We start from the raw sequence: 27,672 nt of genomic DNA on the forward strand, positions 1-27,672 counted from the left end.
GCCATCACACAGTGTGTGGACGCAGCTTTCACCAGCAGAGAGCGCCATCACACAGTGTGTGGACGCAGCTTTCACCAGCAGAGGGCGCCATCACACAGTGTGTGGACGCAGCTTCAGGCCATGAAGCAACAACGTAGAAACATTCTTCATGGTTTCTAATGTCTGACTGGAGCCGACAGAAAGTGAGCATAATGTACTTCTGGGAGATCAGTATGAAAACATGAGTAAATGAAACATAAAAATGGTTTGTGTTTTACCAAGCATGAATGAGGAAATGAGGCCCTGTCACGAGGTGTCATGATTCACCCAACAGAAGTGGCACACCACATGTGTTATGACCGTTAATAGCAGCAACAATATGTAGGTGGTGTGGAAAGAAGGCAAGCACAATAAAGCTGGTGACACAATTCCGGTGTGGTTTTGCAACGAAACTACGAGTCACAGTCAGACAGGAAGAGGAGGTGTCAGAAAGGGGAGGAGCTACAAGGCCCACCAAGTGTCAAAGTAGTTGAGGTGACAGAAGATGGACTCTGTGTGAAATATTGCTGTTCCACACCTGAAATATTGTTGTTCCACACCTGAAATATTGTTGTTCCACACCTGCACCTGCACTACGATGGACTCCAGTGTGATGGCGATGATGGAAGACTTCATGGAGAGCGCGGTGGTGCAGTGGGTAAGTCACCTCTGGTTCATCACTCGCCTGTAGAGAAGGTCATCATTGTCCCTCTGACCAGGAAGTCTATGATAGTTTGCTATTAACTTGGAAAATAGGAATGTTCTTTGTGTGCGGCAAAATAAACGGCCTACTTCTCCTTTTTTTTTTTTTTTTTTTTTTAAAGCTTCCTTTGTCGCTTCATAACCGCTTTTTTGTTGTTGTTTGTGTAACATGTTGAGTTGTCACACTTCCGTGTCCTGGGACGCACTTTGTAAAAGTACTTTTCCACATGAGGGCCAATCAGCCTGCAGGATCCTGCTGCTGGATGAAGACTATTTAGCATGCAAACACAACCTTGCTGGGTGACTTAAAGAGTCAGAGTTGGGGTAGTAGCTCTATAAGTCTGCAGGGTGACTTAAAGAGTCAGAGTTTGGGTGTGCAAGTAGCTCTATAAGTCTGCAGGGTGACTTAAAGAGTCAGAGTTTGGGTGTGCAAGTAGCTCTATAAGTCTGCAGGGTGACTTAAAGAGTCAGAGTTGGGGTAGTAGCTTTACAAGTCTGAAGGGTGACTTAAAGAGTCAGAGTTGGGGTAGTAGCTCTACAGGTCTGCAGGGTGACTAAAGAGTCAGAGTTGGGGTGTGCAAGTAGCTCTACAAGTCTGCAGGGTGACTAAAGAGTCAGAGTTGGGGTAGTAGCTCTACAAGTCTGCAGGGTGACTTAAACAGTCAGAGTTGGGGTGTGCAAGTAGCTCCACAAGTCTGCAGGGTGACTAAAGAGTCAGAGTTGGGGTGTGCAAGTAGCTCTACGAGTCTGCAGGGTGACTAAAGAGTCAGAGTTGGGGTAGTAGCTCTACAAGTCTGCAGGGTGACTTAAACAGTCAGAGTTGGGGTGTGCAAGTAGCTCCACAAGTCTGCAGGGTGACTTAAAGAGTCAGAGTTGGGGTGTGCAAGTAGCTCTACAAGTCTGCAGGGTGACTTAAAGAGTCAGAGTTGAGGTAGTAGCTCTACAAGTCTGCAGGGTGACTTAAACAGTCAGAGTTGGGGTAGTAACTCTACAAGTCTGCAGGGTGACTTAAAGAGTCAGAGTTGGGGTAGTAGCTTTACAAGTCTGAAGGGTGACTTAAAGAGTCAGAGTTGGGGTAGTAGCTTTACAAGTCTGAAGGGTGACTTAAAGAGTCAGAGTTGGGGTAGTAGCTTTACAAGTCTGAAGGGTGACTTAAAGAGTCAGAGTTGGGGTAGTAGCTTTACAAGTCTGAAGGGTGACTTAAAGAGTCAGAGTTGGGGTAGTAGCTTTACAAGTCTGCAGGGTGACTTAAAGAGTCAGAGTTGGGGTGTACAAGTAGCTCTACAAGTCTGCAGGGTGACTTAAAGAGTCAGAGTTGGGGTGTACAAGTAGCTCTACAAGTCTGCAGGGTGACTTAAAGAGTCAGAGTTGGGGTGTGCAAGTAGCTCTACAAGTCTGCAGGGTGACTTAAAGAGTCAAAGTTGGGGTGTGCAAGTAGCTCTACAAGTCTGCAGGGTGACTTAAAGAGTCAGAGTTGGGGTGTGCAAGTAGCTCTACAAGTCTGCAGGATGACTAAAGAGTCAGATTTGGGGTAGTAGCTCTACAAGTCTGCAGGGTGACTTCAAGAGTCAGAGTTGGGGTGTGCAAGTAGCTCTACAAGTCTGCAGGGTGACTTAAAGAGTCAGAGTTGGGGTAGTAGCTTTACAAGTCTGAAGGGTGACTTAAAGAGTCAGAGTTGGGGTAGTAGCTTTACAAGTCTGCAGGGTGACTTAAAGAGTCAGAGTTGGGGTGTACAAGTAGCTCTACAAGTCTGCAGGGTGACTTAGAGTCAGAGTTGGGGTGTGCAAGTAGCTCTACAAGTCTGCAGGATGACTAAAGAGTCAGAGTTGGGGTAGTAGCAGGCCGATATAATCGGACATCTCTATTTAACACTAACAAATGTTCTGACTCCTGCACATGTCAATGACCTCATAGTATCCTGGTCTTTGGTCTACAGCAGGGGTGTCAAACTCAAATACAGAGTGGGCCAAAATTTAAAACTGAACAAAGCCGCGGGCCAAGGTTGAACAAATTAACCTTTTAATAGGTACCCAAACAAGTTTTGCATTGAATATTGACCAAGCAAGGCTTATATAACTTTATAGTGACATGCAAAATCGAGTTTCAAATAATAATAATAATAATAATAATAATAATTAAAAAATATCAATGGCATATCAAATACAATTTAAATAAAAATTGAATGCCTCTTTTCTATTTGCAGCCTTCTGAGGTAAATATCGACATTAACTTTTTCCACAGGTTAATACATTTGAAAATAAAATAATTAATAAACCAACCATTCAGGACTTTAAACTGCTCAGTTTGCAACACACTGATCTAATCTGATATCCCCAAGCCAGATACCTGGCATCTCTTCTTGGATGCTAGTTCATTAATGTCGGGGCTCAGGCTTTGAGCTGAGGCAACCTTCATTATCCAACGAAGGTGTTCATCAGTCATTATATCTCGTATTCCACAGTCCTGAGGGCGTGCCTTACAGGCACTGCTTTTAACGTCCTCTACGAGCTGTCGTCACATCCGCTTTTCATCCCTTCTAAGAACGTGCCCGCCCAGTCACAAGATATGAGCGGCTCCTGTACGCACACACACGTAAATGCAACGCATACTTCATCAACAGCGATACAGTTTACACTGAGAGTGGCCGTATAAGCAACTTTAACATTGTTAGAAATATACGCCACACTGTGAATACACACCAAACAAGAATGACAAACACATTTTGGGAGAACATCCGCACCGTAACACAACATAAACACAACAGAACAAATACCCAGAACCCTTTGCAGCACTAACTCTTCAGGTGTTGTGCCGGATAATGCACCCCCGGCGTAAAATGCACCCCCTGACGGGAGTGTTATATCAACTAAAGCCCACACTTAAAGTTTCCACGTGCAAGATTGAATCTATTTAAAAAAAGTTATTTAATAAGAAGCCAAAAGTGCAAAAACAATAATGTTCGTGTTGGGGGAGTTGTGAATGAATGAAATATGAAATACGTGCTGCAGTCGCTGCTGGGCCACAACATTAGGTACACCTGCAGACTGCAGCACGGATTTCATATTTCATTGCCAAAGCCGCACATATTATGTAACTGGGCCAGCACTTGTTGGACTGGACGAAAAGGGGACGTTACAATTCTCGGGAGGGGCATTGAAATTTGGGAGTCTCCCGGGAGGTTTGGCAAGTATGAGAATTAGCGGTGTACCGCGGCACCGCCGCTGTATATAATCGCCGGGCCAGCTCTAGTGTTAATTTGATAATCCCTCACGGGCCAAGTGAAATTACACGGCGGGCCAAATTTGGCCCGTGAGCCAGAGTTTGACACCCATGGTCTAGAGTATCAGTCTACTGCAGGCATAGTTACTACATTGTTTTGGGGCCACGTTTTCCCAAAGCTGAGGAACGGGGGGCCCGGACTTCTACCTTTACAATTAGTCTTATTTCATGTCCTCTACAGTAAACATTTGATTTTGGTCCATCAATGTTTGTCATAGTTGCAGGACCTTTAAGGACCTTCTGCAAAAAAAAGTGAGTCAAAGATCATCTCTAAGACAGCAGTCTAGAGTTTTTAGGAATCTGCAAAAAGCCTCTCACACGTTTTTCAAACTGAACTGGCGGGCCACAGTTGAATAGTCCAAATGATGAAAAAGAGAGTACTTAAAACGGAACCCTGAGGAACACCACTAGTAAAGAAGTTGAACAAATGACTGCATCTGAAGTCAGGGCCGGCCCGTGGCATAGGCCGTATAGGCAAATGCTAAGGGCGCCGTCCATCAAGCCTATTTAATAGAAATATTATTTGTTACAACAGTACGCCCCCCCCCCCCCCATCCTCTCGCACGGTGCGCCCCTCCCTTCCCGTATCATGACTCTTACCACATCAAAAAATCAACACAAGATGTCAAAACGGCCAAAACTGTCAGGTGCCCAGGGAAGAAAAAAGAGAAAAGAAGAGGAGGAGAAACGAGAAAAAGACAGAGGTAGCAGGTAGGTAACGTTAGCCGACATGAAATTATTTGTCTGTTACAGAATGTGATAGTAACCTGGCTTTTTAGCATTAAGCTAATGTTACATGATTCGGCAATTGCTAATCAATAAATAGCTAGTTCTGTTTTAACGTCGGGTTAATATTGTGGAGGGGGCTAAATTGTTATGGAAAATAATAATGTAACGTTGGGTAATTACAGTACTCCCACCTTACATTCCTCAGGGACATTTGTATTAGATCTTTTAAACAGGTGTTTTTTGTTTACATTGTTATTGCCTTCTGGTTAGCTAATGTTTGCCCTGCAGGTAATAGTCACTTTTCCACCCCTTTATATATTAGGTATAGTTGTAAGCCTAGTTGTTAAAGTGCACATCATTAATGTTAATTAAGCAATATCACATGAGAGGGAATGCTGTTTTTTAATTTGAGCACTGCTGTGATTCGGTTAAAAATAATCATAACATAACATTCTCACATAATATGTTAATTTGCTTTCTTTAATCAAAAAAAAGGTCAAAGACAAAGCTATTCGGTTTCTTGTGAGTATATACACTTCACTGCCGATTTGGAGGGGGCGCCACCTAAAATCTTGCCTAGGGCGCCAGATTGGTTAGGGCCAGGCCTGTCTGAAGTAAACAAACTACAGCAACACTTTACTTCCATAAATTGACTGAGTTGAGTTGATTTAGAACATGAAGACACTTAGAGTATTGAGCAGACCTGGGCAATATAAGACCCGGGGGCCTTTAAGCTTTTTAATCTGGCCCGCCGGACATTCCCAAATCATTTTTTTAGATGTTTAAGATGTAAAGTGTAGCTGCCAGTATGATGTGCACTCATGTTTTCTAATGACCGTAAGTCTTCAACTATACTAAGTCTTTCAATGGTTGAAATCTGCACTTTTGAATGATATACTAGTTACTATGGTCATCTAATTAGTTACTGTGGTAATCTAATTAGTTACTTTGGTTATCTAAGTCTCAGCAGCTCAGACGAGGCACCAAGCAGTGTGGGTGGGGAGTGTTTCCACAGAGTGTTTCCAGAGCCTGAAATGTGGGTGTCAGGTACAGACGTGGAAGGAGATTTTTACAACAAAGTTCTAAACTTAGTGATGTATCACATATATCCGATTGTAGGTGGTTTTTTTTTTACCCTTCGCGTTCATATTTCGCTGTTTGTTGCATTTTTGTTGTGTTTTGCTTCATTGTAAAATATGTGGATGGAGAGGGGGTGTGACGTTCATATGTTGTCAATATTCAGTGTTTTATCCTTCATAGTTAATATTGTAAATCCCAAATTTTTTTATTTTCATGTACACTACCGTTCAAAAGTTTGGGTTCACATTGAAATGTCCTTATTTTTGAAGGAAAAGCACTGTACTTTTCAATGAAGATAACTTTAAACTAGTCTTAACTCTAAAGAAATACACTCTATACATTGCTAATGTGGTAAATGACTATTCTAGCTGCAAATGTCTGGTTTTTGGTGCAATATCTACATAGGTGTATAGAGGCCCATTTCCAGCAACTATCACTCCAGTGTTCTAATGGTACAATGTGTTTGCTCATTGGCTCAGAAGGCTAATTGATGATTAGAAAACCCTTGTGCAATCATGTTCACACATCTGAAAACAGTTTAGCTCGTTACAGAAGCTACAAAACTGACCTTCCTTTGAGCAGATTGAGTTTCTGGAGCATCACATTTGTGGGGTCAATTAAACGCTCAAAATGGCCAGAAAAAGAGAACTTTCATCTGAAACTCGACAGTCTATTCTTGTTCTTAGAAATGAAGGCTATTCCACAAAATAGTTTGGGTGACCCCAAACTTTTGAACGGTCGTGTACATTCTGGGTGTCTCATTCAGTATAAAAATGTAAAATTGCATTCCGTTTTTTAAGGCGCTCTGTCATAACGTTTTTAGCATTCAGACATTGTTGTGAGGTTTTGTATTAGTGTTCCTAAAAATACATATACCGGCACCCAGGCACATTTTTTTTCTCTAAATTTGGCCCCCGAGTCAAAATAATTGCCCAGGGCCTGGTATAGAGTGTTTACAAATACATAAGTTCCCTTACTGTCTTCTCTTTGTAGCACAATGACATTGTTGAATGATTCAAACAGAAGTTCTTGTAATAGATACTGAAGTCAGTCATGATGAACATACTGAGATGAAGATGAAGGCTGAAGGTATTTCTCATAATTATTCTTCTTTGTACTTTGTAAACACTTGTAGTTTCAACAGTTTCTTAAACTGGATCATGTTAGTACCGTATTTTTCGGACTATAAGTCGCAGTTTTTTTTCATAGTTTGGTCGGGGGTGCGACTTATACTCAGGAGCGACTTATGTGTGAAATTATTAACACATTACCGTAAAATATCAAATAATATTATTTAGCTCATTCACGTAAGGGACTAGACGTATAAGATTTCATGGGATTTAGCGATCAGGAGTGACAGATTGTTTGGTAAACGTATAGCATGTTCTATATGTTATAGTTATTTGAATGACTCTTACCATAATATGTTACGTTAACATACCAGGCTTGGTCTCAGTTGGTTATTTATGCCTCATATAACGTACACTTATTCAACCTGTTGTTCACTATTCTTTATTTATTTTAAATTGCCTTTCAAATGTCTATTCTTGGTGTTGGCTTTTATCAAATAAATCTCCCCAAAAAATGCGACTTATACTCCAGTGCGACTTATATATATTTTTCCTTCTTTATTATGCATTTTCGGCCGGTGCGACTTATACTCCGGAGCGACTTATACTCCGGAAAATACGGTACATTGTTTGGTTGATCCATTCCATCATTTAATTCCACATACTGATATGCTAAACTTTCTAAATGTTGATCGTGCATACACATGATTTTCCTCTAAGGCAGGGGTCACCAACGCGGTGCCCGCGGGCACCAGGTAGCCCGTAAGGACCAGATGAGTGGCCCGCTGGCCTGTTCTAAAAATAGCTCAAATAGCAGCACTTACCAGTGAGCTGCCTCTATTTTTTAAATTGTATTTATTTACTAGCAAGCTGGTCTCGCTTTGCCCGACATTTTTAATTCTAAGAGAGACAAAACTCAAATAGAATTTGAAAATCCAAGAAAATCTTTTAAAGACTTAGTCTTCAGTTGTTTAAATAAATTCATTAATTTTTTTACTTTGCTTCTTATAACTTTCAGAAAGACAATTTTAGAGAAAAAATACAACCTTAAAAATGATTTTAGGATTTTAAACACATATACCTTTTTACCTTTTAAATTCCTTCCTCTTCTTTCCTGACAATTTAAATCAATGTTCAAGTATTTTTATATTTTTATTGTAAAGAATAATAAATAAATTTCTATTTAATTCTTCATTTTAGCTTCTGTTTTTTTGACGAAGAATATTTGTGAAATATTTCTTCAAACCTATTATAATTAAAATTCAAAAAAATTATTCTGGCAAATCTAGAAAATCTGTAGAATCAAATTTAAATCTTATTTCAAAGTCTTTTGAATTTCTTTTAAAATTTTTGTTCTGGAAAATCTAGAAGAAATAATGATTTGTCTTTGTTAGAAATATAGCTTGGTCCAATTTGTTATATATTCTAACAAAGTGTAGATTGGATTTTAACCTATTTAAAACATGTCATCAAAATTTTAAAATTAATCTTGATCAGGGAAAATTACTAATGATGTTCCATAAATTCTTTTTTTAAGTTTTTCTCTTCTTTTTTTTCGGTTGAATTTTGAATTTTAAAGAGTCAAAATTGAAGATAAACTATGTTTCAAAATTTAATTGTCATTTTTTCCGTGTTTTCTCCTCTTTTAAACCGTTCAATTAAGTGTAAATATCATTAATTATTAATAATAACATAGAGTTAAAGGTAAATTGAGCAAATTGGCTATTTCTGGCAATTTATATAAGTGTGTATCAAACTGGTAGCCCTTCGCATTAATCAGTACCCAAGAAGTAGCTCTTGGTTTCAAAAAGCTTGGTGACCCCTGCTCTAAGGTTATATTTCTCTTTTTTAGTTGAGAAGAATTGTTGTACATTATTGGCTAGCAGGTTGTAGTTCGCTTTGTACATCATTTTAGATGTTTGCAATTTTACCAAATCTTTAAATTTCAATATTTGTGATTGAATAAATAACGTTTGTTTAATTATTTTTTATTTAATTTGTAAAAAAGCACTTTACATTGAGTAAACAACCTCAAAGTGCTACAGTGCATTAAAAAAATAAAAAAAATAAAATAAAAAGATAATAAAAAATAAATAAGAATAAAAACTAGAACAGCCAAATAGCTAGAACTAGTATGCATGTATCTAAAACAAAGGCTTTTTTAAAAAGAAGGTTTTTTTCATCCTTTTTTAAAAGCATACACAGTCTGTGGTGCCCTCAGGTGGTCAGGGAGAGCGTTCCACAGACTGGGAGCGGCGGAGCAGAAAGCCCATTGTTCGTAGTTTTGTCCTCAGAGGTTGGAGGAGGTTAGCCTGTCCGGAGCAGAGGTGTCGAGTGGAGGATTTGGGGGTGAGTAGTTCTTTGAGGTAGAGGGGGGCATTTCCATGGAGTGGAAGGTTTGTATGTTCTCTATATCCAACATTATGTATTATTATAACTCATCTTTTTTGTAACACAGTTAGTGAATGAAGTGTACTTTTGTAGTTATTTCCCATATTTCTACACAATAGTATGAATTACATTTATATAGCGCTTTTCTCTAGTGACTCAAAGCGCTTTTACATAGTTAAACCCAATATCTAAGTTCCATTTAAACCAGTGTGGGTGGCACTGGGAGCAGGTGGGTAAAGTGTCTTGCCCAAAGATACAACGGCACTGACTAGGATGGCGGAAGCGGGGATCGAACCTGGAACCCTCAAGTTGCTGGCATCGGCCACTCTACCAACCGAGCTATACCGTCCCAATACCTCAGATATGTAACACTAGTGAGCAGTAGAGAATATGAAGTGATTTTTGGTCTAGAACATGTTTTGTTTCATTTCTTATTGACTTGTTTCTTGCCACTTTATATTTTTTACATGAGATTTCCAGTTCATTTTATCATCTATTATTGCACCCAAAATGTGTTTTCTTTTACCCTTTCAATGTCTACTCCGTCTATTTGTATTTGTGTTTGACGTTCTCTTCTACTGTTACCAAATAGCATTATTTTACTTTTACTGAGATTGAAAGGTCTGTTTCCCACATTACTAAACAAATGTAAGGGCCAAAAAGGAGAGTTTTGATTGATTGATTGAAACTTTTATTAGTATATTGCACAGTACAGTACATATTCCATACAAATGACCATTAGATGGTAACACCCGAATTCGTTTTCCAACTTGTTTAAGTCGGGGTCCACGTTAATCAATTCATGGTAAGAACATAAAGGGGTGCCTTTAAGACAAACTGAGTGATGTAATATCAGGTTCAAACACTGACGACATCTATTAAACAGACAAGAAGCAAGGAATCATGCGGAGACAGAGTTCAATTTGGCTCAATGAGGAGAGACGGTTGGGGCTGCACACTCAGTTACAATCTTCCAGTCCCATGTGCTCCTCTATTTATTTGGGAGGTCCCTGGTTACATCACTGAGGCTGCTTCTGAAGGAAGGCGGGTAATTCCAGCAGCCCCAGTTGGACACAATATACGATTATTCAGAAATGGAAATGTGCTGACACTCGTGATATCGCCCTGTCTCTGCTTTGTCTGCGTCACGGTACTCGATGTTCTGGACGCAAACACTGATACGAGACGACTCGCAATCTTGGATTGCATGTTGTCCTTTTGCACAGATAGAAAAGTACAACTTCAGCACAATTGATAATAACTATAGCAACGGCTTTTAAGCATAAGATTTAGATTTAGATTTATTGGTCCCCGTTGGGGAAATTAATTTTCACTGCCGTACATTTAAACAATAGACATTACACATCACCAAACAAAAATAACAAAAAGACATCATACATGACTAACACATTTACAGGCTTGCCAGACAGGTTAAGGGCGGTTATAGCTGCAGGGATAAGGCTTTTCCTGAGGCGGGCCCTCCTGGACTATCGTGTTTGCCAGTCGAATGATGGACCTGTGGTTTGAATCTGAAATGTTGGGTGTGGGTAGGCCGATGATTTTAGCGGCTATGTTTGTAATGCGTGTGAGTTTGGTCCGTTTGGTTACAGAAAGCATGGTGAAAAAAGATGTGGAACAGTACATAAGGATGGGGATGAACAATGCTTTGGTAAAGTAATAACAAACTTTTATGGACAGAATTTCTAGGCGCAGTCAGGGCGTTGAGGGGATCTGGTTTGGTGGTTGCAGGATTAGGTCTCTGCTTTTTGCAGATGATGTGGTCCTGATGGCTTCATCTGGCCAGGATCTGCAGCTCTCACTGGATCGGTTCGCAGCTGAGTGTGAAGCGACTGGGATGAGAATCAGCACCTCCAAGTCCGAATCCATGGTTCTCGCCCGGAAAAGGGTGGAGTGCCATCTCCGGGTTGCGGAGGAGACCCTGCCCCAAGTGGAGGAGTTCAAATACCTCGGAGTCTTGTTCACGAGTGAGGGAAGAGTGGATCGTGAGATCGACAGGCGGATCGGTGCGGCGTCTTCAGTAATGCGGACGCTGTACCGATCCGTTGTGGTGAAGAAGGAGCTGAGCCGGAAGGCAAAGCTCTCAATTTACCGGTCGATCTGTGTTCCCATCCTCACCTATGGTCATGAGCTTTGTGTTATGACTGAAAGGACAAGATCACGGGTACAAGCGGCCGAAATGAGTTTCCTCCGGCGGGTGGCGGGGCTCTCCCTTAGAGATAGGGTGACAAGCTCTGCCATCCGGGGGGAGCTCAAAGTAAAGCCGCTGCTCCTCCACATCGAGAGGAGCCAGATGAGGTGGTTCGGGCATCTGGTCAGGATGCCACCCGAATGCCTCCCTAGGGAGGTGTTTAGGGCACGTCCGACGGGGAAGACCCAGGACACGTTGGGAAGACTATGTCTCCCGGCTGGCCTGGGAACGCCTCGGGATCCCCCGGGAGGAGCTGGACGAAGTGGCTGGGGAGAGGGAAGTCTGGGCTTCCCTGCTTAGGCTGCTGCCCCTGCGACCCGACCTCGGATAAGCGGAAGAAGATGGATGGGTGGAATAACAGGAGATGAGGTGCAACGTATAGTCCTTTAAGTTTACGGATGGCTGACAGTCTTTGTTGACTTCTTTTTTGAATGTCCGTGGTGTGCTGATCAAAGGTGAGTTTATTGTCCAAGGTTACGCCCAGGTATTTGAAAGTGTCAGCTGTTTAAGAGTTGTGTGATAACTTACACATAGGTATTCTAACATGTAAAGCACAAGTTTAGACCCTAGTCTTTGCCAGCGAGGTTTAAATGTCAACACAAGGACCTGCCAATGTGTTCAAGGTGGTCCAAGTTCCTCCAAACAACAGGAGCACTCGGCTAATTTTAGGAATTTGCTGCAAAATGTTTGTCTCCAAAGTTTTAAACTGAACCTGGTATGAGGTCATTTCCAGGCAGGATTTGGCCCCTGGGCCGCTAGTTGAATTGCCCTGACTTATCTCCAGCAAGTGACATTAGTGGTTTGTGTTGGCTTGACGGTGGTTCTCTCCTCCAGGTGCAGCTCTTTGAGAAGATGGTGGCAGCAGAGAAAGGTGTTCCAGTCTACATGGAAGGTTCCCACGAGGCCAAGAACTGCTACCTCAGGCTGACCAATGGCATTTTCCTCAACGAGGTCATGAGGATCATGTAAGACTGATTGTTATGTATTTACGCGCACACCAAATGTTTGGTTAATACATCACCTTAACAATCAAGTATTGAAATGAACAAGACATTTTCTTATTGCCTTGCATGAACTTGAGACAGCATTTATCACGTTTACGTTCTTAAAGGCCTACTGAAAGCCACTACTACCGACCACGCAGTCTGATAGTTCATATATCAATGATGAAATCTTAACATTGCAACACATGCCAATACGGCCGGGTTAACTTATAAAGTGCAATTTTAAATTTCCCGCTAAACTTCCGGTTGAAAACGTTTATTTATGATGACGTACGCGCGTGACGTCAATCATTGAAACGGAAGTATTCGGCCCCATTGAATCCAATACAAAAAGCTCTGTTTTCATCTCAAAATTCCACAGTATTCTGGACATCTGTGTTGGTGAATATTTTGCAATTTGTTTAATGAACAATGAAGACTGCAAAGAAGAAAGTTGTAGGTGGGATCGGTGTATTAGCGGCTGGCTGCAGCAACACAACCAGGAGGACTTTGAGATGGATAGCAGACGCGCTAGCCGGCGACCTCACCTTGACTACCTCCGTCTCTGGGGCGCCGACCGCATCTATGATCGGGTGAAGTCTTTCGTCGCTCCGTCGATCGCTGGAACGCAGGTGAGCACGGGTGTTGATGAGCAGTTGAGGGCTGGCTGGCGTAGGTGGAGCGCTAATGTTTTTAGCATAGCTCTGTGAGGTCCCGTTGCTAAGTTAGCTTCAATGGCGTCGTTAGCAACAGCATTGTTAAGCTTCGCCAGCCTGGAAAGCATTAACCGTGTATTTACATGTTCACGGTTTAATAGTATTGTTGATCTTCTGTCTATCCTTCCAGTCAGGGGTTTATTTATTTTGTTTCTATCTGCATTTAAGCACGATGCTATCACGTTAGCTCCGTAGCTAAAGAGCTTCACCAATGTATTGTCGTGGAGATAAAAGTCACTGTGAATGTCCATTTCGCGTTCTCGACTCTCATTTTCAAGAGGATATAGTATCCGAGGTGGTTTGAAATACAAATCCGTGATCCACAATAGAAAAAGGAGAGAGTGTGGAATCCAATGAGCCAGCTTTTACCTAAGTTACGGTCAGAGCGAAAAAAGATACGTCCTGCGCTGCACGTTAGTCCTTCACTTTCACGTTCCTCATCCACGAATCTTTCATCCTGGCTCAAATTAATGGGGTAATCGTCGCTTTCTCGGTCCGAATCTCTCTCGCTGCATTGTAAACAATAGGAAAATGTGAGCAGCCCTTCCTCCTGTGACGTCACGCTACTTCCGGTCGGGGCAAGGCTTTTTTCTTTATCAGAGACCAAAAGTTGCGAACTTTATCGTCGTTGTTCTCTACTAAATCCTTTCAGCAAAAATATGGCAATATCGCGAAATGATCAAGTATGACACATAGAATGGATCTGCTATCCCCGTTTAAATAAAACAAATTCATTTCAGTAGGCCTTTAATGCTTGCATTGTTCCACCGTCAAGTTGATGGGTGGCATGAACTTGGGGTTAGGGTTAGAGTTGTCACAAGTATCCAGCCAATCATGAAATGGTTCTGCTGACACCCGTCTGCGTTGTCGTCCTTATCAGGACGTTCCCATGTGGGCACATTAGAGCAATTTCTCTTGCATTTGACAAGACAAGATCTTCTGTCAGTATTTGGCTGATTTATCTGGCTGAACTGAACCTCTGTTATTTCATTAAAATGTCATTGACTTTTGGGTTCAGATGCAACACTGCATGCAGATGTTTCCATCAGGGGCGGGAGATGTTTGACCAAGCTGCATGCAGATGTTTCCTTCAGGGGCGGGAGATGTTTGACCAAGCTGCATGCAGATGTTTCCTTCAGGGGCGGGAGATGTTTGACCAAGCTGCATGCAGATGTTTCCATCAGGGGCGGGAGATGTTTGACCAAGCTGCATGCAGATGTTTCCATCAGGGGCGGTAGATGTTTGACCAAGCTGCATGCAGATGTTTCCATCAGGGGCGGGAGATGTTTGACCAAGCTGCATGCAGATGTTTCCTTCAGGGGCGGGAGATGTTTGACCAAGCTGCATGCAGATGTTTCCCTCAGGGGCGGGAGATGTTTGACCAAGCTGCATGCAGATGTTTCCATCAGGGGCGGGAGATGTTTGACCAAGCTGCATGCAGATGTTTCCTTCAGGGGCGGGATATGTTTGACCAAGCTGCATGCAGATGTTTCCTTCAGGGGCGGGAGATGTTTGACCAAGCTGCATGCAGATGTTTCCTTCAGGGGCGGGAGATGTTTGACCAAGCTGCATGCAGATGTTTCCATCAGGGGCGGGAGATGTTTGACCAAGCTGCATGCAGATGTTTCCATCAGGGGCGGTAGATGTTTGACCAAGCTGCATGCAGATGTTTCCATCAGGGGCGGGAGATGTTTGACCAAGCTGCATGCAGATGTTTCCTTCAGGGGCGGGAGATGTTTGACCAAGCTGCATGCAGATGTTTCCTTCAGGGGGTGGGAGATGTTTGACCAAGCTGCATGCAGATGTTTCCATCAGGGGCGGGAGATGTTTGACCAAGCTGCATGCAGATGTTTCCTTCAGGGGCGGGATATGTTTGACCAAGCTGCATGCAGATGTTTCCTTCAGGGGCGGGAGATGTTTGACCAAGCTGCATGCAGATGTTTCCTTCAGGGGCGGGAGATGTTTGACCAAGCTGCATGCAGATGTTTCCATCAGGGGCGGGAGATGTTTGACCAAGCTGCATGCAGATGTTTCCATCAGGGGCGGGAGATGTTTGACCAAGCTGCATGCAGATGTTTCCATCAGGGGCGGGAGATGTTTGACCAAGCTGCATGCAGATGTTTCCTTCAGGGGCGGGAGATGTTTGACCAAGCTGTGTTTGTGTGTCCCAGAGACCCCAACCCCAGGGTGGAGAGGCTGCATGACAGCCAGACAGACGACTGCATGCAGCGCATCCAGAACTTCTCCATTTTGAATCGACACCTCAGAGCCTTCTACCAGGTAGAGAAGGGGCGGGGCCACGGGGGAGATGACATCATCTGGAGGGAAAGCAACAGATTTAATAGAACTTTTCTCTGCAGGCATGTTGCTTGTTTAGACTCTTGGCAATGGTTTTTAGTACAGTCCTGGGCTGGACTAGAGCCTGGCTTTTGGAGTTTGTGGACATTGAAATGTAGTGCAAGAGTTGCAGAAGGTCATTGGTTTCAACAACAGCAAAATGTCAACAATTCCCACTCGGGCTATCGTGCATTTTAGTATTCATTCTACAAAAACTATTCATTTATTTTACTGAAAGATCTCCTCGAAGCGTGGAGGATGCCCTCAAACCTGCAGCCTTGCTCAGGTCTTCAGTCTTTGTGGTTTTCGAGGTGACCGTGTTGATGCTGATGATTTATATTTACTTTCAGTTGCAACATGATACATCACATATTTCATGTCCAAGAAGAGTAGGAAGAAGCAGATCTTTTTATTTAATCCCATACTCCTTTTTGTTTGTTCACTCCCTTTTCTCAACTTGTAAGTTAAATACATATATCATTATTACAGTTCTCATGTATAAATAGTTGTTTATAAGTTGTAATTCACATAATCAGATCTCATTTTTCAATAATGTACAAGATGCTTATCAAAATTATTCTTCCTTGTACTTTGTAAACACTTGAACAGTTTCTTAAACTGGATCATATTAGTACATTGTTTGCTTAATCCATTCCATAATTTAATTGCACATACTGATATGCTAAAGGTTTTCAGTGTTGTACGTGCATACAAAGGTTTTACGTGAGATTTTTCTGCAAGGTTATATTTCTCCTCTTTAGTTGAGAAGAATTGTTGTACATTTTTGGCTAGCAGGTTATAGTTTGCTTTGTGCATCATGTTTGTAATTTTACCAAATCATTGAATTTCGATATGTTTGATAAAATGTTTGAATGTTCTCTATAACCAACATTATGTATTATTCTAACTGACCTAGTCTAAATGACTAGTTATTTCCCATATTTCTACACAATAAGTCAGATATTTAACACTAGTGAGCAGTAGAGCAGTGTTTTTCACTAGTGTGCCGTGAGACACAAAAACCCCTAATTGGGTTAAAAATATTTTTTTTGCAAACCAGTAATTATAGTCTGCAAACGATGTGTTGTTGTTGAATGTCGGTGCTGTCTAGAGCTCGGCAGAGTAACCGTGTAACACTCTTCCATATCAGTAGGTGGCAGCTGGTAGCTAATTGCTTTGTAGATGTTAGAAACAGCGGGAGGCAGGGTGCAGGTAAAAAGGTGTCTAATACTTAAACCAAAAATACACAAAAGGTTAGTGCCCCTAAGAAAAGGCATTGAAGCTCAGGGAAGGCTATGCAGAACAAAACTAAAACTGACAAAACGGACTAAACAAAAACAGAATGCTGGACGACAGCAAAGACTTACTGTGGAGCAAAGACGGCGTGCACAATGTACATCCGAACATGACATGACAATCAACAATGTCCCCACAAAGAAGGATTAAAATAGGTGAAATATTCTTGATTGCTAAAACAAAGTAGATGCGGGAAATATCGCTCAAAGGAAGACATGAACCTGATTGATTGAAACTTTTATTAGTAGATTGCACAGTACAGTACATATTCTGTACAATTGACCACCAAATGGTAACACCCGAATAAGTTTTTCAACTTGTTTAAGTCGGGGACCACGTCCACGGGGTCCTGCTGCAGGAAAATACCAAAACAAGAGAAAAAGCCACCAAAATAGGAGCGCAAGACAAGAAGTAAAACACTACGCACGGGAAAACAGCAAAAAAGTCCAAATAAGTCAGGGCGTGATGTGACAGGTGGTGACAGTACACCTAGTTTGAGACAAGAGCTATAGTGATGCATGCATGGTTATGCTTTAAAGTCATATCCAACAACTGCGACGACGACTTATTACTGTCAACTGAGTTTCGTTTTTGAATGATTTCTGCTGGTGGTGTGCCTCCGCATTTTTTCAATGCAAAAAATGTGCCTTGGCTCTAAAAAGGTTGAAAAACACTGCAGTAGAGAATATTAAGTGACTTCTGGTCCAGAACATTCATTATTGACGTGTTTCATTCCACTTTATGCTATATATTTTATATGAGCTCTCCAGTTAATTTCATCATCTATTATTACACCTACAAATTTGATTTATTTGACCCTTTCAGTGTCTAGTCCGTCTATTTGTATTTGTGTTTGACTTTCTCTTCTACTGTTACCAAATAGCATTATTTTATTTTATACTGAGATTCCAAGACTGTTTTTGTCAAACCATCTTTTTAAGTAGTTCATTTCTTCTGTTATTTGTCTTGGCTTCTATGTGTTCCCTCCCAAACCAAATGCAGTCGTGCCGTCAAATACTAACTTTAAAGGCCTACTGAAATGAATTTTTTTTATTTAAACGGGGATAGCAGATCTATTCTATGTGTCATACTTGATCATTTCGCGATATTGCCATATTTTTGCTGAAAGGATTTAGTATAGAACAACGACGATAAAGATTGCTACTTTTGGTATCTGATAAAAAAAAGGCTTGCACCTACCGGAAGTAGCGTGACGTAGTCAGTTGAACATATACGCAAAGTTCCCTATTGTTTACAATGATGGCTGCATGAAGTGAGAGAGATTCGGACTGAGAAAGCGACAATTTCCCCATTAATTTGAGCGAGGATGAAAGATTTGTGGATGAGGAAAGTGCAAGTGAAGGACTAGTGGGGAGTTGAAGCTATTCAGATAGGGAAGATGCTGTGAGAGCCGGGGGTGACCTGATATTCAGCTGGGAATGACTACAACAGTAAATAAACACAAGACATATATATACTCTATTAGCCACAACACAACCAGGCTTATATTGAATATGCCACAAATTAATCCTGCATAAAAACACCTGCGTGTTTGTTATGCTAGCTCCTAGCTCCTCTGCTAGCTCCTAGCTCCATAGAACACGCCAATACAATTCAAACACCTGATCAACACACACAATCACTCAGCCCAAAAGACCGTTTACCTAACCCAAGGTTCATAAAGCTTATATATTTTTAAAAAGTTACGTACGTGACGCGCACATACGGTCAAGTTATCGAATGTTTAGCAGCCAAGGCTGCATACTCACGGTACCTGATATTCAGCTGGGAATGACTACAACAGTAAATAAACACAAGACATATATATACTCTTATTAGCCACAACACAACCAGGCTTATATTTAATATGCCACAAATTAATCCTGCATAATAACACCTGCGTGTTTGTTATGCTAGCTCCTAGCTCCTCTGCTAGCTCCTAGCTCCATAGAACACGCCAATACAATTCAAACACCTGATCAACACACACAATCACTCAGCCCAAAAGACCGTTCACCTAACCCAAGGTTCATAAAGCTTATATATTTTTAAAAAGTTACGTACGTGACGCGCACGTACGGTACGGTACGTGTTATGCTAGCTCCTAGCTCCTCTGCTAGCTCCTAGCTCCATAGAACACGCCAATACAATTCAAACACCTGATCAACACACACAATCACTCAGCCCAAAAGACCGTTCACCTAACCCAAGGTTCATAAAGCTTATATATTTAAAAAAAGTTACGTACATACGCAAAAAAAAGCCAAAGCTGCATACTCACAGTAGCACGTCTGCGTCTTTGTCATCCAAATCAAAGTAATCCTGGTAAGAGTCTGTGTTGTCCCAGTTCTCTACAGGCGTCTGTGTATCCAAGTCAAAAGTCCTCCTGGTTAGAGTCTCTGTTATCCGAGTTCTTCCATCTTGACTGCATCTTTCGGGAATGTAAACAAAGAAGCGCCGGCTGTGTACTGTTGTGGCTGACTACGTTCGAAAAATACGTCCATTTCGCACCGACAACTTTCTTCTTTGCTTGCTCGGCTTCCTTCTCCATAATGCAATGAACATGATTGCAACAGATTCACGAACACAGATGTCCAGAATACTGTGGAATTATGAAATGAAAACAGAGCTTTTTCGTATTGGCTTCAATGTGGAAGGCATACCCGTGTTCGCCGGTCTACGTCACGCGCATACGTCATCCTCAGAGGCGTTTCGAACCGGAAGTTTAGCGGCAAATTTAAAATGTCACTTTATAAGTTAACCCGGCCGTATTGGCATGTGTTATAATGTTAAGATTTCATCATTGATATATAAACTATCAGACTGCGTGGTCGGTAGTAGTGGCTTTCAGTAGGCCTTTAAATTCTTTGTAACTTTACAGATGTCCTTTATATGCAGGTAGAAGTTGAAGAATTTTGGCCTCGGTCTTGATCCCGTATTAAGTATTGCTGTGTTTGTAATAGGGTTGTCCTGATAACCACAAACATTTCATTATTGTCTTTATTGTAACAACAAATCTTAGGGTGCATGAAACATATGTTTATTATTGTAATTTAGTCCTTAAATAAAATAGTGAACGTACTAGACAACTTGTCTTTTAGTAGTAAGTAAACAAACAAAGGCTCCTAATTAGTCTGCTGACGTATGCAGTAACATATTGTGTCATTTATACACCTATTATTTTGTACACATTATGAGGGACAAACTGTAAACATTGATTATTAATCTACTTGTTCATTTACTGTTAATATCTGCTTATTTTCTCTTTTAACATGTTCTATCTACACTTCTGTTAAAATGTAATAATCACTTATTCTTCTCTTCTTTGATACTTTACATTAGTTTTGGATGATACCGCACATTTAGGTATCAATCCGATACCAAGTATAGTTATAGGTTTGTACAATAAAATATAATACCTCTTAAACCAATAATAATATGGTTAAGAAATACTGATGTAAAGGGTAGGTGTCGAACTGTTTTTTTGTTTTAACATGTTCTCTCTACACTTCTGTTAAAATGTAATAATCACTTATTTTTCTCTTCTTTGATACTTGACATTAGCTTTGGATGATACCACACATTTAGGTATCAATTCGATACCAAGTAGTTATAGGTTTGTACAATAAAATATAATACCTAATAAACCAATAATAATATGGTTAAGAAATACTGATGTAAAGGGTAGGTGTCGGGCTGTTTTCTGTTTTAACATGTTCTATTTACACTTCTGTTAAAATGTAATAATCACTTATTCTTCTCTTCTTTGATACTTTACATTAGTTTTGGATGATACCACACATTTAGGTATGGATCCGATACCAAGTAGTTACAGGATCATACATTGGTCATATTCGAAGTCCTCATGTGTCCAGGGACGTATTTACTGACTTTATAAACCTAACGCTCTTGTACTTGGTATCATTACAGTGGACGTCTGGTGTAGATCCACCCATGGCATTTGTTTACATTATGACGCCAGTGAGCTATTGTATCCTCCTACGGTGTGCAGTGAAACATGTTTAGCTATTCTTTGTCCTCTACTTGTAAGGAACTTACTTTATTTCTCGCCATGGAGACAAGGATTAGTGATTTAGAAGTAGCTAAAACACTGTGGATGGATGCTAGCCGCTAGCTAGCTAGCCATGTCTTAAAGCAGCTCTTCCTGAGGGTGCTTCAGTGTTATAACTTCACCTTTATCTTTACTTTTTACGGCAAAATGCGTTCATTCTCCCTTTTCTGTCTGCACTAGGGGTCTGCTTGTAAGTACTCTGTGTGTGCGCGCTGCCGAACATGCTCCTCTGCTCGTAAAACCAGCAATGTCATGATATGATGACACCGTGCCGACATGCGCGTAAAAAAAAAAAAGGGAACTAGTATTTTTCAGAAGAGGTATAGAACCATTTTTATATTAGTACGGCGGTACTTTATTAGTATGGGTATAATGTACAACCCGATTATTGTAACTTTGGCCTACGAGCTCTACAGTACTAGATTTGCCTTAACAAAAATGCAGAAAAAACATCTACAAGATGAAAAAGTGGTGCACTGGCTTTGTGGCGTAAGTACTAAAACAACTTCTAGCTCATTCTCAATAGAAAGGCTCTTAAAAGGCTGAAAGATAACATAAGTGAGGGCTTGAAGGGAGCAGCTTGTTTGTTGCTGTAAGCCAGCAAGAACAAACCACAAGATGGAAAAGTGAAGGCAGTATTAGTCAAGAGCATCCCTGCTAGGGATGTTGTAAATAAAGTCAAGTATTAGTCTCCACACAAGAACATCCCTGCTAGGGATGTTGTAAAAAGTGCACTCAGGGGGATGCACCAACAAGAAGATGAAACAGAACATTTCCTTCCTGTGCGTCCTCGCCTGTTAGGAAGCAAATTGGATGATTTTATTGAGGCCGGCCTGGTGGTGGAGGAGTGGAGTGGAGGAAGCAATCGAGCATAAAGGTAGCATGCATGTTTTTTGGTGTCATTTGAGGTAATGACACACTCCTAAATCTCCCTGGTCAGATACTAGCAAAAAAGCAACATAGTAGTTGGTGTCATTTGAGGTAAAGACACACTGGACTCCCTCCAGGAGGACTTCAGCCTCCCTGGTCAGATGGTAGCAACATAGTAGTTGGTGTCATTTGAGGTAAAGACACACTGGACTCCCTCCAGGAGGACTTCAGCCTCCCTGGTCAGATGGTAGCAACATAGTAGTTGGTGTCATTTGAGGTAATGACACACTGGACTCCCTCCAGGAGGACTTCAGCCTCCCTAGGTCAGATGGTAGCAACATAGTAGTTGGTGTCATTTGAGGTAATGACACACTGGACTCCCTCCAGGAGGACTTCAGCCTCCCTGGTCAGATGGTAACAACATAGTAGTTGGTGTTATTTGAGGTAATGACATACTGGACTCCCTCAAGGAGGACTTCAGCCTCCCTGGTCAGATGGTAGCAACATAGTAGTTGGTGTCATTTGAGGTAATGACACACTGGACTCCCTCCAGGAGGACTTCAGCCTCCCTGGTCAGATGGTAACAACATAGTAGTTGGTGTTATTTGAGGTAATGACATACTGGACTCCCTCAAGGAGGACTTCAGCCTCCCTGGTCAGATGGTAGCAACATAGTAGTTGGTGTCATTTGAGGTAATGACACACTGGACTCCCTCCAGGAGGACTTCAGCCTCCCTGGTCAGATGGTAGCAACATAGTAGTTGGTGTCATTTGAGGTAATGACACACTGGACTCCCTCCAGGAGGACTTCAGCCTCCCTGGTCAGATGGTAGCAACATAGTAGTTGGTGTCATTTGAGGTAAAGACACACTGGACTCCCTCCAGGAGGACTTCAGCCTCCCTGGTCAGATGGTAGCAACATAGTAGTTGGTGTCATTTGAGGTAAAGACACACTGGACTCCCTCCAGGAGGACTTCAGCCTCCCTAGGTCAGATGGTAGCAACATAGTAGTTGGTGTCATTTGAGGTAATGACACACTGGACTCCCTCCAGGAGGACTTCAGCCTCCCTGGTCAGATGGTAGCAACATAGTAGTTGGTGTCATTTGAGGTAAAGACACACTGGACTCCCTCCAGGAGGACTTCAGCCTCCCTAGGTCAGATGGTAGCAACATAGTAGTTGGTGTCATTTGAGGTAATGACACACTGGACTCCCTCCAGGAGGACTTCAGCCTCCCTGGTCAGATGGTAGCAACATAGTAGTTGGTGTCATTTGAGGTAAAGACACACTGGACTCCCTCCAGGAGGACTTCAGCCTCCCTGGTCAGATACTAGCAACAAAGCAACATAGTAGTTGGTGTCATTTGAGGTAAAGACACACTGGACTCCCTCCAGGAGGACTTCAGCCTCCCTGGTCAGATGGTAGCAACATAGTAGTTGGTGTCATTTGAGGTAAAGACACACAGGACTCCCTCCAGGAGGACTTCAGCCTCCCTGGTCAGATGGTAGCAACATAGTAGTTGGTGTCATTTGAGGTAAAGACACACTGGACTCCCTCCAGGAGGACTTCAGCCTCCCTAGGTCAGATGGTAGCAACATAGTAGTTGGTGTCATTTAAGGTAATGACACACTGGACTCCCTCCAGGAGGACTTCAGCCTCCCTGGTCAGATGGTAGCAACATAGTAGTTGGTGTCATTTGAGGTAAAGACACACTGGACTCCCTCAAGGAGGACTTCAGCCTCCCTGGTCAGATGGTAGCAACATAGTAGTTGGTGTCATTTGAGGTAAAGACACATTGGACTCCCTCCAGGAGGACTTCAGCCTCCCTGGTCAGATGGTAGCAACATAGTAGTTGGTGTCATTTGAGGTAAAGACACACTGGACTCCCTCAAGGAGGACTTCAGCCTCCCTGGTCAGATGGTAGCAACAGAGCAACATAGCAACAGAGCAACATAGCAACATAGCCACTTTTCAAGGTTTCACTTCCCACTTTTGGAGTGAATCACTGAAAGCTTGGAGCAACTTGGTGATAATGCTCTCAAAACTAGTCAGGGATGCCCACACTTCCCTCCCTCGTCTCTAAGGGCCAAAGTGAAAATGTGCCAATGGGCCAAAGAACTGTGATTTGAATCAAGCCGAGGCTCATACTGCCAAATGTAATGTTTAATAGAAGGTGACTAGTTAGCCTAGCGGACATGTTTGTGAGCATGAAGGAGGTCAGTATGAATATGGATGACTTTCTGGAAGGCCAGCCTTTGGCGGCCAAACGGAACGACTCAGTGGGCCAAATTTGGGGCCCCTGGCGTAGGACAATGTTTGCTTCCCTTTCCAGAGAAGAGGTGCTCAAGCAGTAGGGCTGGGTCATACAGCAACATTCTTTGATTAGTTGTATACATCAGTGCTTCTCACCAGTTTTTATTTATGTATTATTATTTGTATTCTTTAATGACTTGTATACATCAGTGCTTCTCACCAGTTTGTATTTATTTATTATTATTATTTATTATTTTTATTCTTTAATGACTTGTATACATCAGTGCTTCTCACCAGTTTGTATTTATTTATTATTATTTGTATTCTTTAATGACTTGTATACATCAGTGCTTCTCACCAGTTTGTATTTATATATTATTATTTGTATTCTTTAATGACTTGTATACATCAGTGCTTCTCACCAGTTTTTATTTATTTATTATTATTATGTATTATTTGTATTCTTTAATGACTTGTATACATCAGTGCTTCTCAACAGTTTTTATTTATTTATTATTATTATTAATATTTATTATTTGTATTCTTTAATGACTTGTATACATCAGTGCTTCTCACCAGTTTTTATTTATTTATTATTATTTATTATTTGTATTCTTTAAAAACTTGTATACATCAGTGCTTCTCACCAGTTTTGATTAATTTATTTATTGTTATTTATCATTTGTATTCTTTAATGACTTGTATACATCAGTGCTTCTCACCAGTTTTTATTTATTATTATTTATTATTATTTATTATTATTTGTATTATTTAATGACTTGTATACATCAGTGCTTCTCACCAGTTTTTATTTATTTATTATTTGTATTCTTTAATGACTTTTATACATCAGTGCTTCTCACCAGTTTGTATTTATTTATTATTATTTGTATTCTTTAATGACTTGTATACATTAGTGCTTCTCACCAGTTTTTATTAATTTATTATTATTTATTATTATTTGTATTCTTTAATGACCTGTATATATCAGTGCTTCTCACAATTGATTGATTGATTTATTATTATTATTTATTATTTGTATTATTTAATGACATGTATACATCAGTGCTTCTCACCAGTTTTTATTTATTTATTTTTATTATTATTATTTATTATTTGTATTCTTTAATGACTTGTATACATCAGTGCTTCTCACCAGTTTGTATTTATTTATTATTATTTGTATTATTTAATGACTTGTATACATTAGTGCTTCTCACCAGTTTTTATTAATTTATTATTATTTATTATTATTTGTATTCTTTAATGACTTGTATACATCCGTGCTTCTCACCAGTGATTTATTTGTTTATTATTATTATTTATTATTTGTATTCTTTAATGACTTGTATATATCAGTGCTTCTCACCAGTTTTTTATTTATTTATTATTATTATTTATTATTTATATTCTTTAATGACGTGTATACATCAGTTCTTCTCACAAGTTTTTATTTCTTTATTATTAATTAATTATTTGTATTCTTTAATGACTTGTATAAATCAGTGCTTCTCACCAGTTTTATTTTGTATTTATTATTATTATTTATTATTTGTATTCTTTAATGACTTGTATACATCAGAGCTTCTCATCAGTGATTTATTTATTATTATTTATTATTTGTATTCTTTAATGACTTACAGGTGATATGTCATGTTGCACACTTACAGTGGATATGTCATGTTGCACACTTACAGTGGATATTTCATGTTGCACACTTACAGTGGATATGTCATGCTGCACACTTACAGTGGATATATCATGTTGCACACTTACAGTGGATATGTCATGTTGCACTCTTACAGTGGATATGTCATGTTGCACACTTACAGTGGGTATGTCATGTTGCACACTTACAGTGGATATGTCATGTTGCACACTTACAGTGGATATGTCATGCTGCACACTTACAGTTGATATGTCTTGTTGCACACTTACAGTTGATATGTCTTGTTGCACACTTACAGTTGGTATGTCATGTTGCACACTTACAGTGGATATGTCATGTTGCATACTTACAGTGGATATGTCATGTTGCACACTTACAGTGGATATGTCATGTTGCATACTTACAGTGGATATGTCATGTTGCACACTTACAGTGGATATGTCATGCTGCACACTTACAGTGGATATATCATGTTGCACACTTACAGTGGATATGTCATGTTGCACACTTACAGTGGATATGTCATGTTGCACACTTACAGTGGATACGTCATGTTGCACACTTACAGTGGATATGTCATGTTGCACACTTACAGTGGATATGTCATGTTGCACAGTTACAGTGGATATGTCATGTTGCACACTTACAGTGGATATTTCATGTTGCACACTTACAGTGGGTATGTCATGTTGCACACTTACAGTGGATATGTCATGTTGCACACTTACAGTGAATATGTCATGTTGCACTCTTACAGTGGATATGTCATGTTGCACACTTACAGTGGATATGTCATGTTGCACACTTACAGTGGGAATGTCATGTTGCACACTTACAGTGGATATATCATGTTGCACCCTTACAGTGGATATGTCATGTTGCACACTTACAGTGGGTATGTCATGTTGCACACTTACAGTGAATATGTCATGTTGCACACTTACAGTGGATATGTCATGTTGCACACTTACAGTGGGTATGTCATGTTGCACACTTACAGTGGATATGTCATGTTGCACACTTACAGTGGATATGTCATGTTGCACACTTACAGTGGATATGTCATGTTGCACACTTACAGTGGATATGTCATGTTGCACACTTACAGTGGATACGTCATGTTGCACACTTACAGTGGATATGTCATGTTGCACACTTACAGTGGATACGTCATGTTGCACACTTACAGTGGATACGTCATGTTGCACACTTACAGTGGATATGTCATGTTGCACACTTACAGTGAATATGTCATGTTGCACTCTTACAGTGGATATGTCATGTTGCACACTTACAGTTGATATGTCTTGTTGCACAATTACAGTGGGTATGTCATGTTGCACACTTAGTGGGTATGTCATGTTGCACACTTACAATGAATATGTCATGTAGCACTCTTACAGTGCACTTCTAAATCACTATGGCGACAAATAAAGTGAGTTTCTTACAAGTAATATTATCACTGGAGGACGAGGAATAGCTAAACATGCTTCACTACACACCGTAGGAGGATACAATAGCTCACCGCCGTCACAATGTAAACAAACGCCACGGGTGGATCTACACCTGACATCCACTGTAATGATACCAAGCACAGGAGCGTATCTAGTCGATACTACTATGATTACGTCGATATTTTTTATCGTCACGAAATCCTTTTTCTTTTAAATTCATATTATGTTTATAAAGTCAGTAAATATGTCCCTGGACACATGAGGACTTTGAATATGACCAATGTATGATCCTGTAACTACTTGGTATCGGATCGGTACCTAAATGTGTGGTATCATCCAAAACTAATGTAAAGTATCAAAGAAGAGAAGAATAAGTGATTATTACATTTGAACAGAAGTGTAGATAAAACATGTTAAAAGAGAAAATAAGCAGATATTAACAGTAAATGAACAAGTGGATTAACAATCCATTTTTACAGTTTGTCCCTCGTAATGTAGACAAAATAATAGGTGTATAAATGACACAATATGTTACTGCATACGTC

At 40.6% G+C, this 27,672-nt stretch overlaps 1 protein-coding gene across 3 annotated transcripts in view; it reads left to right on the forward strand.

The window, feature by feature from the left end:
• Positions 1-261: 261 nt before the first annotated feature.
• ccdc88b (coiled-coil domain containing 88B) overlaps positions 262-27,672 on the forward strand; it is a 174,192-nt gene continuing 146,781 nt past the window's right edge. Inside the window, exons 1-5 of one of the 3 annotated variants that reach the window (XM_062043422.1) lie at positions 262-292; positions 365-513; positions 628-676; positions 12,313-12,443; positions 15,349-15,457. In XM_062043422.1, the coding sequence (XP_061899406.1) occupies positions 632-676; positions 12,313-12,443; positions 15,349-15,457 (285 nt within the window). In that variant the 5' untranslated portion in view covers positions 262-292; positions 365-513; positions 628-631. Of the gene's footprint in view, positions 293-364; positions 677-9,096; positions 9,228-12,312; positions 12,444-15,348; positions 15,458-27,672 lie in introns of those variants that run through there. The other 2 variants (XM_062043421.1, XM_062043423.1) reach the window with 2 other exon arrangements.

This window comes from Entelurus aequoreus, linkage group LG04 (assembly GCF_033978785.1).
Source record: "Entelurus aequoreus isolate RoL-2023_Sb linkage group LG04, RoL_Eaeq_v1.1, whole genome shotgun sequence".
NCBI lineage: Eukaryota > Metazoa > Chordata > Actinopteri > Syngnathiformes > Syngnathidae > Entelurus > Entelurus aequoreus.